Below are 12,847 nucleotides of genomic sequence, written 5' to 3' on the forward strand. Positions count from 1 at the left end.
CTATGGACTTGAGTCTTAAGAGAAGTTCATATTTCTAACGGAATTGCAACAATTTGCAAAAATATTTTTTTCCACATAAATATATTATTTGATAAAAAAAGAGTGAAAATACACATTTTCATCTGATATTTATAATTGCGAAAAGATCGACTACTTTTTAATGGATTATTACCATATTCAACAATATTTATATTTAAAATTATTAACAGGTAAAGGTCGATTTACAAGTTTGGACAAATGTAAAATTGTAAATTAAAAAGAGTTTTTCAATTTAAGAGAAACTGAATAAATATAGTAATAATCAAACTAGAAACACAAATTTTTCTTGTAAATTATAAATTATAGAATAATGAGAATAATAAAAAATATGATTGGATAAGTTTAAAATAAATCCTAGAGGCGGGAAATTGAAGATTCAAATTTAGAATTTACATATGTACTTACGTAACTTACGTAGTCGCAACTTCCGCAAATTGAATTTAAAGGCTAGTACACACTTCAAGGCAAAATTTGCACAGCTGACATTTGCTTCTCGGAAGAACAAGATTGGTTATTAAGGACCAATCAAAAGATTTATAAATAAGGGTGCCGCGGGTGGTTGCGGGGTGGGTATTTGCGTAGGTAGATCATTTTGTGAAGTCTCGGAAAAGTTTTTAATTTTTATTGTCTTACGTTAAGAAAAAAAATCCAAGGAACAATGTCTCATCAAACAGGAATCAAGGGTAAATAATAGCAACAATCAATATAGTTCTAAATATTCGAATACGTGATAGTAATTCATTGAAATGGTTTTTGTACTAGAATTCTAACCTCAAAATAAACTCCCACTCGTATATATAGATTTTTCTGACGTCTTTTTGTTTATTTTCTCAGCGAACGACGGTTTAAAGAAAATTTTCGCAAAATGCAGAGATGGAAAAATAAGAGTATTAAAAGTTTCGATTGAAAATGGTAAGTAAAAAACTAATTTTTAATTTTTATTGTCATTTACGTTCTTTATGTCTTCTAAGATAAAAATTTCATTTTTTATGAGAACAGACCTCGGATATTACAACTTTTTCGACTTTTTTCGACTATTTTCTAAAAATGCGACTTTTTTCGACTTATTTTCAAAAATTGCGACCTTATCGACTATTCTTCCAAATATTGCAACAAAATACCACATTTTTAGTATAAAAAATTGCAAATTATTTTGATTTTTCCAGTGTGAATAATAACTACCTATAGAAAAATCATTCAAAACTTATTTTTGAATAATTTTTCTAATTAAATTTTCGAAATTTTCAATTAAAATGATTTGGAATAATTGAAATTTTGTAAAATTCAATTGAAACTAATTTATTTTTTTCAAGTATTATTACAATTTTTAAAAATTAACTTTTGAAGAAATTGAATTGCAAATTTTGTGAAAATAATTGAATTCTCAAAAAAATTTAATGAAAAATCTTCAAGTCTAAATTTACGAAAATCAAAATTAATGAAAACTAGATAGCTTCTAAAAACTAATATTAAATTTTTTTTAATATAAATTTTTAATATTCAATTATTTTCAATATTTTCAAAAATATAATTCCGAAAATTCAAATACATGGGTACAAAAAGAAATTCAATTATTTTCGAAAAATTACATTAGAATACATTCAAAAAAACTAATTCTTAGAACTGTTTTATCATAATTTTTTAAGATTTACTTATCTTCGAACAAAGTAAATTAAATTTTTTTTAAATTTACTTCTTTAGATTCTTATTTAAAATTTCGGGAAAATCATGTTTATATTTAAAATTAAAATTCTTCAAAAGTTTGATTATTTATATTATATTATATTATAGAAAATAATTGTATTTCTTTAAAGAATTTTTGCATAATTTTAAAAAACTAATGAATTGTTTGATGAATTTTAATTAAAAATTTTGAACATTATTGTTTTCTCCAAAATGTTAAAAATAATTCAAAAATGTTATTATTTTTGGAAATATGTAATTAAAAATATTAAAAATAGTGAATTTTAAAAAATTAGATGCTTATTTTCATTTTTAAATTTACTTTTAAAGATTTTTCATTGAAATTTTTGTTAATTCAATTATTTTCAAAATTTGCAATTAAAATTCTTCGAAAGTTGATTTACAAAAATTGTAACAAAAATTTATTGATATAATTCTTTATGAATTATGAGAATTCAATTTTAAGAAATTTTCAATTATTCTGCAAAATTTCAATTATTTTCAAAAATTGTAATAAAATTCTTCTCCGAAATTCAATTATTTTCAAAAAATTTCCTCAATTCAATGATTTTTAATATCTACTATTTTCATAAAATTTACGAAAAGAATTTAATTATTTAAAAAAAAAATTTAAGAAAATTCTACACAAACTTTTAATTATTTTCAAAAAATAATAAAAATTTCACAGGAATTCAATTATTTACAAATTATTTATAAATTTCTTCGCAATCATTCAATTATTTATAATTGATTATAAAATTTTTACACGGATTCAATTATTTTCGTAAATAATAAAATTCTTTTTAGGAATTCAATTATTTTCATAAATAAAAAAACTCATTGCAGAATTTCAATTATTTTTAATACAATTTTAATCGAATTCGTCGAAAAATGTAATTATTCTTACAAATGTTATTAAAATTGTTGGAGATTTATTATCTCATCAAAACAAAACTATACATTTATCGAGTTTGAATGTAGTATGATATATGTATATATCTATATTACGAATTGAGTAGATTTGTATTAGTTTCTTCTATTTCGGCTTCTTATATTTTCTCGCATTATTCTGAAATAAGTCAGTAGGCAGAGAGCGCCTAGAATGTAAACACCTCTGAAGTTCATGTCTAATAAAGTCTTATAATTTTGTTAAGCTGAATAACTGTTTCATAATTTATTTAAAATACAACAAAAATTCGTCAAAAGAATTCAATTCTTTTGAAATTCAAGTAGAATTTTTTAATAAAAATGGATTTCAGTTGTAATTTTTTATTATAATTGAATATTAAAAGCATTAGAGCGTGAATTTTTAGAAATAATTAAATTTTGAAAAGGTTTCAAATTAAAATCTTTGAGAATCTGAATTTTTCATATTTTTAACTGCGGAATTAATTTTTTTTAAAAAGTTTAAATTGACAATTTTTTTTAAAAATTATTTCAAGTTTTTATTTTCTAATATTTATATTTAATTGAATAACTTAGGAATAATTTAAATTTTGTAAAATTGAATTGTATACAAATGAATTTAAAAATTTTCAAAGAACTTTTTCAAAAAATTTTTTAAAATAATGCTTATAGAGAAGAATTTTAGTTAAAAACACGAAAAAAAATTTAATTTTGTAAAAGTTACAAATTATTGCAGAAATTCAATTATTTTCAAGAATAATAATATTCTTCGCAAAAATTAAATATTGTTAAAAAGTAATAAAATTCTTCTTAGAGATTCAATTACTTTCACAAATAATAAAACTCATTGCAGAATTTCAATAATTTTTATGACAATTTTAATGGAATTTCTCGAAAAATGTTATTATTCTTAAAAGTTTTATTGAAATTCGTCGAAAGAATTCAGTTATTTAAAAATTTGTTGATAAAATTCTTTGTGGAAATTGAATTTTAAGAAACATTCAATTATTAAATACATTTTTTATCTTTGCAATTGAATAATTGAATTCTAGTAGAATTTTCTAATAAAAATTGATTTAAAAATGAATTTCAGTTAAAATTTTAGATAATAATTGAATAGTAAAAGCAATATAGCGTGAATATTTAGAAATAATTGAATTTTGAAATTAATTTTTTTGAAAAAGTTTAATTGAATTTTTTTGTATTATTTTAAGTTTTTATTTTTTAATATATATTTAATTAAAGAATTTGCGAATAATTGAAATTTCGTAAAATTGAATGTTGTAAAGAAATGGATTTGAAAATTCTTGAAAATAATAATTGAATTGATAATGATTTTATCACTCATATTTTTGTCAGTAATTGGTCCATAAATGGTCCGTAATTTTTCATTTTTCGTTCGTAGAGTCCGTATTTTTAAATAGTATCACTGGTTCGAGTCCTGAAATTGAAATGTGGAAATTAGAAAATTAAAAAAATATAAATTCATGTATAGAATGTAAATGAAATAGCATTTTCTTTCATAGAGGAATTATCTTCTTCGTCATCATCGAAACCAGTGGGCAAATGGCAAGATGATTACGATAAAATGATAAAACCATTAATCGAGGAGAATCAACCAGCTTATATTCTCTATCGTCTCGATACAAAATCAGATTCCGGCTATGATTGGCTTTTCATTTCCTGGTCACCGGATACTGCGCCAATTCGACAGAAAATGCTTTACGCCTCGACAAAGGCAACGCTTAAACAAGAATTTGGCACCGCATCGATTAAAGAGGAATTGCACGGCACTGTACCGGAAGATATTAATTTAGATGGATATCATAAGCACAAAAGAAATGACGCTGCCCCTGTACCATTAACAACTGCCGAGGAAGAATTAGCTGAATTGAAAAAAACAACAGTCCACACGGATTACAGTGTTGAAACGAGACATCAAACATTGAGCGGTGTCGCTTTCCCCGTGACAGACGAGGCGAAACAAGCAATTACCGATTTAGGAAAAGGAATTCATGATTACATTCAATTGAAAATTGACATTGATGAAGAAAAAATTCACCTTGTCACAGCTGGTGATGTTTCTCTAGATAAACTACCGACTAAAGTCCCTTCGGATTCTGCGAGATATCATCTCTTTAGTTTCAAGCATACTCACGAAGGAGATTATATGGAATGCATAGGTAAGAATTTCACAAAATAAATAATAACTTAATACAAATTTATTAAGTTTATTCTATTTTTTATTCTTTCTTATGCAATCTCAGGGTTGGCACAGGCCAGGAAAAAGTCATGGATTTTTACTAAAAGTACTGGGAAAAATTTAATTTTTAGAATTCACTAGCAACAATTTGCGCGCTGAAGCGCGCGGCTAACTTTTTACTACCTTTTTTAAAATAAAATTAGCAATTTTAAAAATAATAGAATTTAAAAATTTTCTAATTTAAATTTTTGTTGAAAACACTAAAAAAATTCAATTTTGGAGAAATTACAAATAATTGCAGAAATTCAATTATTTTCAAGAAAAATAAAATTTTTCTTATAAAATTCAACTATATTCAAAATTTGAAAAAAATTCTCGTAAAAATACCAATTATCTTTATAAATAACAAAATTCCTCTCCAAAATTCAATTATTTTCATAAATGTCAAAAAAAATTCTTGTCCTAATTTCAATTATTTTCAAAAATTTTTCTAATTTCAATAATTTTCAATATTTACTATTTTAATCAAATTTCCCAAAACGAATTCAATTATTTAAAGAAAATTTTAATAAAATTGTATGCAAACATTTAAATATTTTCATAAATAATAAAAATTTCACAGAAATTCAATTATTTTTATAATAAATAATAATTTTGTTAAAAAAATTGTGATTCATAAACAAAAATAATGCAAAATAAATAAATTTTCTATTTCTTAATTACAGTTGTTTAACAATTTTCTAATTTTGTTTAGAAGTAAAGAACAAAAATCTGCATAATTTTAATTTGACAAAACATAATATTTAACAAAATTTTAGTCTTTTAATGAAGAGAAGTGAAGAAGTTATGAAATTAGTTAAATTTTTTAATATATATTTAATTAATTATTAAAAATAACGAATTTATAGAAGAATTTTAAATAAAAACACTAAAAAAATATTGAATTTTTGAGAAAAATTACAAATCATTGCAGAAATTCAATTATTTTCAAAAGTAATAAAATTCTTCTTTGAAATTCAATTATTTTCAAAAATTTTCCTCAAATCAGTGATTCTCAATATCTACTATTTTAATACAATTTTAATGAATTTCCTCGAAAAATGTGATTATTCTTAAAAATTTTATCAACATTCGTTGATAAAATTCTTTATAAAATTTCAATTTTGAAAAACATTCAATTATTCAATATATTATTAATTTTTGTATTTAAATAATTAATTAAATAATCTTTGAAAATCCGAATTTTTCATACTTTTAATTATAATAATTCTGTAGAAATATTTTTTTTAATTTTAATTTAAATTCTGTTGAAATTACTTGAGTTTTTTAAAAATAAATATTGAATATTATTTCAAAAATTTTAAAGCAATTCTTTGAAATAATTCAATTATCTTGATAAATATCAAAATTCCTTTTAGAAATTAAATTATTTTCAGGAATTTTAATAAAATTCTTTGTAGAATTCAATTATTTTTATAAATAAAAATATTCATCACGAGAATTCAATTACAGTGGAACTTCGATTTTCCGTCTCTCGGTCTATCGTCACCGCGGTTATCCGTCACTGTCCAAGATCATTTTTTTTTTTTATTTAAAAAATTGACTTTGCAAGTTCATTCCAATATATTTCTCTGAAGAGAAATATCTAAGCAGCCAAAACCTCTAATTTCCTGCAGTTTAGATATTTTCTTCAGTCTGTTTTCGGCTTTTTTAAATAAAAAAATAAGATGTTACGTTTTTTTTAATACTAATTTTAAACTAATTGTGTAATTGTTTTGTAAAATTGTTTGTTTACATGTTGAAGTCCAAAATATAGACAAGTATAGGTTATAAAAATCTCAAATCACTTGTAACTTCGACTATCCGTCATTTTGGTTTTCCGTCAAGGTGTTGGTCCCGTGCCTGAAAATTTAAAAAAAATTCTCGTCAAGATTTCAATTATCTTTAAAAATAGCAAAATTTTTCACTGAAATTCAATTATTTTTAAATATTTTAACAAAGTTTTTGTCAAAATTTCAATTACGAAAAATTTAAATTTAATTTAATTTAATTAAATTTTTAATTTAATTTAATTTAATTTTTAATTTAAATTTAAATTTCAATTATGAAAATATACATTTTCAAAAAATTTTTTCAGTTTAATGATTTTCAATATTTTATTTATTTTATTTTCATGAAATTTCCCGAAAGAATACAATTATTTAGAATAAAATTTTTATAAAGTTCTACGCAAACATTCAATTACAAACTTTCATAAATAATCAAAATTTCACCGAAATTCAATTATTTAAAATAGAATTTACATAAATTTTTTCGAAAATAATGAATTATTTAAAAAATTTGTATACAATATTATTCGCAATAATTGAATTATTTTCAAAACTATCGAAATTTCGTTAAATTGAATAAACAAATGGATTTGAAAATTCTCCAAGAACTTTTTCGGAAATTATTGAAAATAATTTATCTAAAGAAGAATTTTAGTTACAAATTCTAAAAAATAATAATTGAATTGAAATGATGTTTTATATGTAATAATATTCCTACAAGTTGTTGAATTTCAAAAAGGTTTGAATTTGAAATTTTTGCAAATTTTAATTCCTATGGAAAAATAAATAATAATAAATTTTATGAAAATAAAATAAAATAAATAAAATTTTGAAAATCATTAAATTGAGAAAAATTTTTGAAAATATACCTAATTGAAATTTTTCCAAAAACTTTGTTAAAATATTTAAATATAATTGAATTTCAGTGAAGAATTTTGCTAATTTCAAAGATAATTGAAATCTTGACGAGAATTTTTTTTAAATTTTCCAAAAGAATTAAATATTAGTGAAGAATTTTATTACTTTTAATAATAATTGAATTCTCGTGATGAATATTTTTATTTATGAAAATAATTGAATTTTGATGTTTTCGAATAGTTTTACAATTAAAGAAATTCGTAAATAAATGTAATAGAACATTTTTCTGAATATTTAATCATTTTTAAAATGAATCAGAATATCCTTTAGTGTCAGGGAAAAAGTCAAAATTTTTTCTGGAAATCAGGAAGAAACAAAATTAAATTTTTTTGGCAACTCTGAATCTTCTAAATGTAATTGTAATTTATTTATTTAATTTACTCAATTTGAATTTTTATTTTATTGAATTAGTTTAAATAATTCATTTAATTTATTAACTTAAATTTAACATTATAACTGTAATTTCCAGTATTCATATACAGTATGCCGGGGTATAAATGCAGTATTAAGGAGAGAATGCTCTACTCATCATGCAAGGCTCCACTTCTCGATCTTATTCAATCGTTAGGCGTAATCATAGCCAAAAAAGTGAGTATTCAAACTAATAATTAATTTTTTCCAACTGGCAGTGCATGAAAAAATCTGCTTTTAGTCATAATTAAAATTCATATTCAAAACAATATTTTCTTAAACAAAAAGCTGCTTGAAACTAAAAAATTTACTGCCCTGCATTAAAAAAAATTGCGTCTCTGAAAAAATTGCATGTCTAAAACTTAAAACAAAAACAATTTTTTTTATCACTGATATATTGTCGAAAAATAATTAGTTGGAAGTTAATGGCGGAGAAGAATTAGCTGATATGTTGGAAGATCCTCCAATCATAAGGGAACCGGGTACAAATACACCAGCAACTCCTTCAACGCCGTGTAACAATTCAAATCCATTTACCGATAACAAAAAATACAAGCAAAAGCGTTCTTGCGTATTGAGTTAACAAAATTCAATTTTCTCAATAATTGCCGTCTTCTTTCAAACTGATTTCGTGTTTCTCGATTCGTTAAATAATCGTTTTATCACATAAAAACAAAATTTTACATTTGTGATAGTAAAATAAGATATATTTTTTTTTATTTTTTAATATTCTTCCCACGTTAAAGCTTATAAAAAGCAGATTAAAACTTTACCTGCCAAATGAAACAAGAAAAAAAATTATGACAACGAGATTGGAATAATAAAATTCTTTTTTTTTTCCATTAGCATGTAAGTTGACAAAGGAAATGAATTCTTCCAGAAAAAGGTGAGGATTTAACTGCTTTGAAAAGCTAAAGAAAATTGAAGGGAAATTAAAAGAAAACTAAAAGAAAACTTTAAAAAAAAGAGATTCAAAGAAGGAAATATCCTAAAAACTTGAAAATACAGAACCTTCTTCTCGTTAACGTTTCAATGACAAACATAGTTTATTGCTTTGATTAAATTTTATTCAAATTCTTTCATTACCGTCTTGTGACTCGGAAAGTTCTATAAAATATTATCAAGTTTTTTTTATTATTAAAAACCAAGATTAGCTTTCATTTTGAAAATTTCCTAGCAACTTCTTCAAGAAATATATATTTAATTAACGAAGTGATATAAATGCTTATGTAGACAAACAGAATAGATTAAAAAAAAAACAATATTTTTCTAAATTCTACGAAGTAAAATTTCCATCTAACTTTGAGACGATAATATCTAACAATTGTAACGCGTCTGTGGTAAAAAAAACAAACAAACAAAATAATTCCATATTTTAAGAAACTAGTAAACACTAGTAGAACAAGAGTCAGTTTTATTTTATCTTTGAGATTAAGCTCGTGAATTTTTTTTTTTTTTACTATTTTTCCTCCGTGACGAATGGAAGTCGAGTCTTGAGAATTAAGTCTACTTAGATTTATTAGCTGAAACCGCTTGCATATTAATAAATATTAATTATTAATTACTTGATATTAATTAAACATTCGAATTTAATAATTAGACGTGATTAATTAATTATTATCAAACGTAAATTATAATTAATTAATTATTTTCAAATAATAATTGAAATTAATTATTATTTATTAATTAATAAACTCAATTTGTATTTATTAATTAATAAATCTGATTAATTATTAATTAACATTAACAACAATTTATTAGTAAATAATAATTTTTCCCTCATCGTTTTTTAATGATAATAATAATAATTACCAATAGATTATTAAACACCTATAAATAGAGATTGAATTTCATTGTGAAACGCACAATAAATAAAGTGCAGACTGATAAATCAGTGATTTATATTTTAAAAAGATTTGCTCAATTAATTAAATCGAGTCTTGCTTTATTGCATCTGAAATTAGTTCCTAGTCTTGAGAAAGTGATATATACATTAATATAAGTTTATCGTTTATAATTTTTTGTTAAATAAGACTCGACTTCTAGAAAAAGAAAAAAAAATTCATGAATCGGATATTTAACTTGATAAATAATATAGAAGTAGAATTTTTGAATGCTGTATAGAAAAAAGTGATTTTATCTCTGAAAAACTAAACTTTGGCAGTTAAGATGTCATTATGTGATTAGAAGAGAGTTGGGTAAAATTCAAAGTTTAGATAATTTAAAAGTAAAAAAGAAAAAGAATAAAAAGAACCGCCTAACTTCTCTGTACATTTTTATCAACGATATTGTATTAGTCAAAGGATCTGATATATATATAATAATTATATATATATTTAAATATATGTGAAAAATGTTCTTGCCCTCATGTTGGATGTAGACAAATATATAAATATATTATATAGTCGGTACGTGATCGCGTTTAGTGATAATACATATTATAATGTTATCAACGCATATTAGTTTAACAATATATTCTCTATAATCTTGTAAAAAAACAAAATTTACCTTCACAAAAATACAAGTAATTTGTAAGACTGATTGTGCGAGTCCCATTTGCCCGAAACAATTTTTTTTTCACTTTTTAGAAAATAAAATGAATAAAATCTAGAAATTAATCAAAAACTTACGTTTTTGATTAATTTCTAGATTTTATTCATTTTACTATACTTTTTCGAAAAATGAAAAAATAAATCGAATGAAAATTCAATTATAATTAAATTGTCAGTCACTCTATTTATTTTTCGAGAAAAAATTTTCCGAAATAAAATTTCGATATTTCTCTATTGAAATTCGTCTTTCAATGTTTTTTTTTCACCAAAAAGAACCAACTACAATTAAACTTTACTTTTTATTTTCATTATGCACAATTTCATAAAATTGAATTCGAATTAATTATTAAAATTAATTAATTACTATTTAATTAAAAAAAAATTTCGTTTTCAAAAAATAATGTTTGTGTAAAATTATTTATAAATAATAAATTTAAATAAAAATTAATATCTTTCTTGACAATGGAAAAAAATGCTACCGACCAATAAAAATATATTCAATAGAAACAATTTTCCGGCAAATGGGACTGTGAGAAATGAAAAATTCCAGAAGTGTTCTATTTTTTGTGATGCATATTTTTTTAAAGCCAATTTGCGGCGTGACATAATGACGCAATCCTCAAATATTTTTTTAAATCTAACGTAGCTTTTTATATTAAAAAAAAACAAAAAAGGAAACAAAATAATCGAATCTCAAAATTCGCGTCAGTCAAAATTTTTACCTCTTGATTGAATTTAACACGATCAAGGAATAATAATCAAAATAAAAAACAAAAGAAAAATAAAAAGGCGAAAGAAAAAAGAAAAGTCGAAAGAAAAAATAAAAACGAAAAAGCAAAAGAAAAAAATAAAAAACAAAGAAAAACGAAGAAGCAAAAGAAAAAATAAAAAAACAAAAAAAAAAACAGTAGCTTAAAATTAGACAAGAGCATGTGAAAATATATATTCTGCTCTACGATTATAAATCAATCATTTTAATTTGCACTTAATAATTATTTAATCATTATTAAGTATACTTGATATTTTTATTAATACAAAAATCGTTTGTGATTAAAAAATATTCATTGAGACTAAAATATCTATTTCTTCCAATTTTTTTTAAGTATTTTAAAAGAAATTTTTACGCCTTAGTTTTTAAATACTCTGAAAAAATGACGACGCACATATTGTGAGCCTGGATAAATACTTTTTTTTCTTTTTTTTTTAAATAGACTAACTAACGCCACCAGGCCTATTCTGTAATTTGTGAATTTGTCCATTTTATTTCGCATCAGTACTATATCGATCTTAAATAAAAATGTATATCTTGCCGATATTTACTATATTAGAAACAATAAACAATTTAATGCGTTAAACCAAATTATTTGTTTACTTATTGCATTGAGCAATTTTTCGCCCTTTTTTTAATCGAAAAAAGAAAAGTAAATTTTCAATTAGGTTTCTATAGAGAAGAAAGGATCAAGCTGACTGCAAACTGGTATGTAAATATCTAGATAAGATTTAGAAAGAGCAATAATTTACAGAATAGGCCTAAAAAAATTCTCTCCTTTTATCACTTCAAATTAATTTTTGATTAAAAAAAACAAAAAAACAAAAAATTCTACAAAAATCGAAATAATATCGTAATGAAATTTTTGATTATTTAGCTTGAAATAGAGGACGGAAAGGAACTGACTGAAGAATTTTTGCAAGAGGAATTACATCCTAAAGTCAATTTACATCGACCAAAGTTTGCCAAACCGAAAGGTCCACCGAATCGAGGCGCAAAACGGATAACTAAGGTTCAAGAATTAGGACCTTCGGAACAAGAAGTTTAATTAATTTTTATTAATAGACGTAATTTCTTCTACTGCCCCCTTTTTTCCTTTTTTATTTTATTCTGAATAGTGGGATTGAGTGTAGAAAATAGTTGCAGGGTTTTTTTTTTCATTTTTTTCCTCCCTTTTATATGTCAATCAATTTTCCTCCCCGTTATATATATAATATAAAATAGTAAATATAAAATAAAAAAGGGGAGATGAAAAACTTAGGTAAAGTGTGAAACCCAATATTTTTATTATTGCGAAATGTGATTACGCTACTTTCAGATTTTATATCTTCTACAATTATTTATCCTTCTATAAAATATTATAACGTTATAATACGTATATTTTTCGATTTCATGTTAAATTATCAATGTTTATAAAACAGTGAAATAAGCAGCTCACAAAAAAAAGTACAATGAATCGTGACTAAAAAAAAGCTATTTTGTAACATCAGGCCTATTCTGTAAAATGCCACTTGTTTTTATATTCGATGGAATTTTT

At 22.7% G+C, this 12,847-nt stretch overlaps 1 protein-coding gene across 3 annotated transcripts; it reads left to right on the plus strand.

Moving 5' to 3' along the window:
* The first annotated feature begins 595 nt into the window (after window positions 1-595).
* On the plus strand, window positions 596-12,449 carry LOC122498022 (twinfilin). 3 transcript variants are annotated; one of them, XM_043605515.1, is made up of 5 exons: window positions 596-722; window positions 874-951; window positions 4,155-4,811; window positions 8,048-8,166; window positions 12,188-12,449. In XM_043605515.1, the coding sequence occupies exons 1-5, from the start codon at window positions 698-700 to the stop codon at window positions 12,356-12,358; spliced, it is 1,050 nt and encodes a 349-aa protein (XP_043461450.1). In that variant the 5' UTR covers window positions 596-697; the 3' UTR covers window positions 12,359-12,449. The 3 variants fall into 3 exon arrangements, with proteins under 3 accessions (XP_043461450.1, XP_043461452.1, XP_043461451.1); XM_043605517.1 differs by lacking the exon at window positions 12,188-12,449 and adding an exon at window positions 8,836-9,564; XM_043605516.1 differs by lacking the exon at window positions 12,188-12,449 and adding an exon at window positions 8,405-8,599.
* Window positions 12,450-12,847: the final 398 nt, after the last annotated feature.

This window comes from Leptopilina heterotoma, unplaced genomic scaffold, assembly GCF_015476425.1.
Source record: "Leptopilina heterotoma isolate Lh14 unplaced genomic scaffold, ASM1547642v1 Lhet_14, whole genome shotgun sequence".
In the NCBI taxonomy this organism is placed as follows: Eukaryota; Metazoa; Arthropoda; class Insecta; order Hymenoptera; family Figitidae; genus Leptopilina; species Leptopilina heterotoma.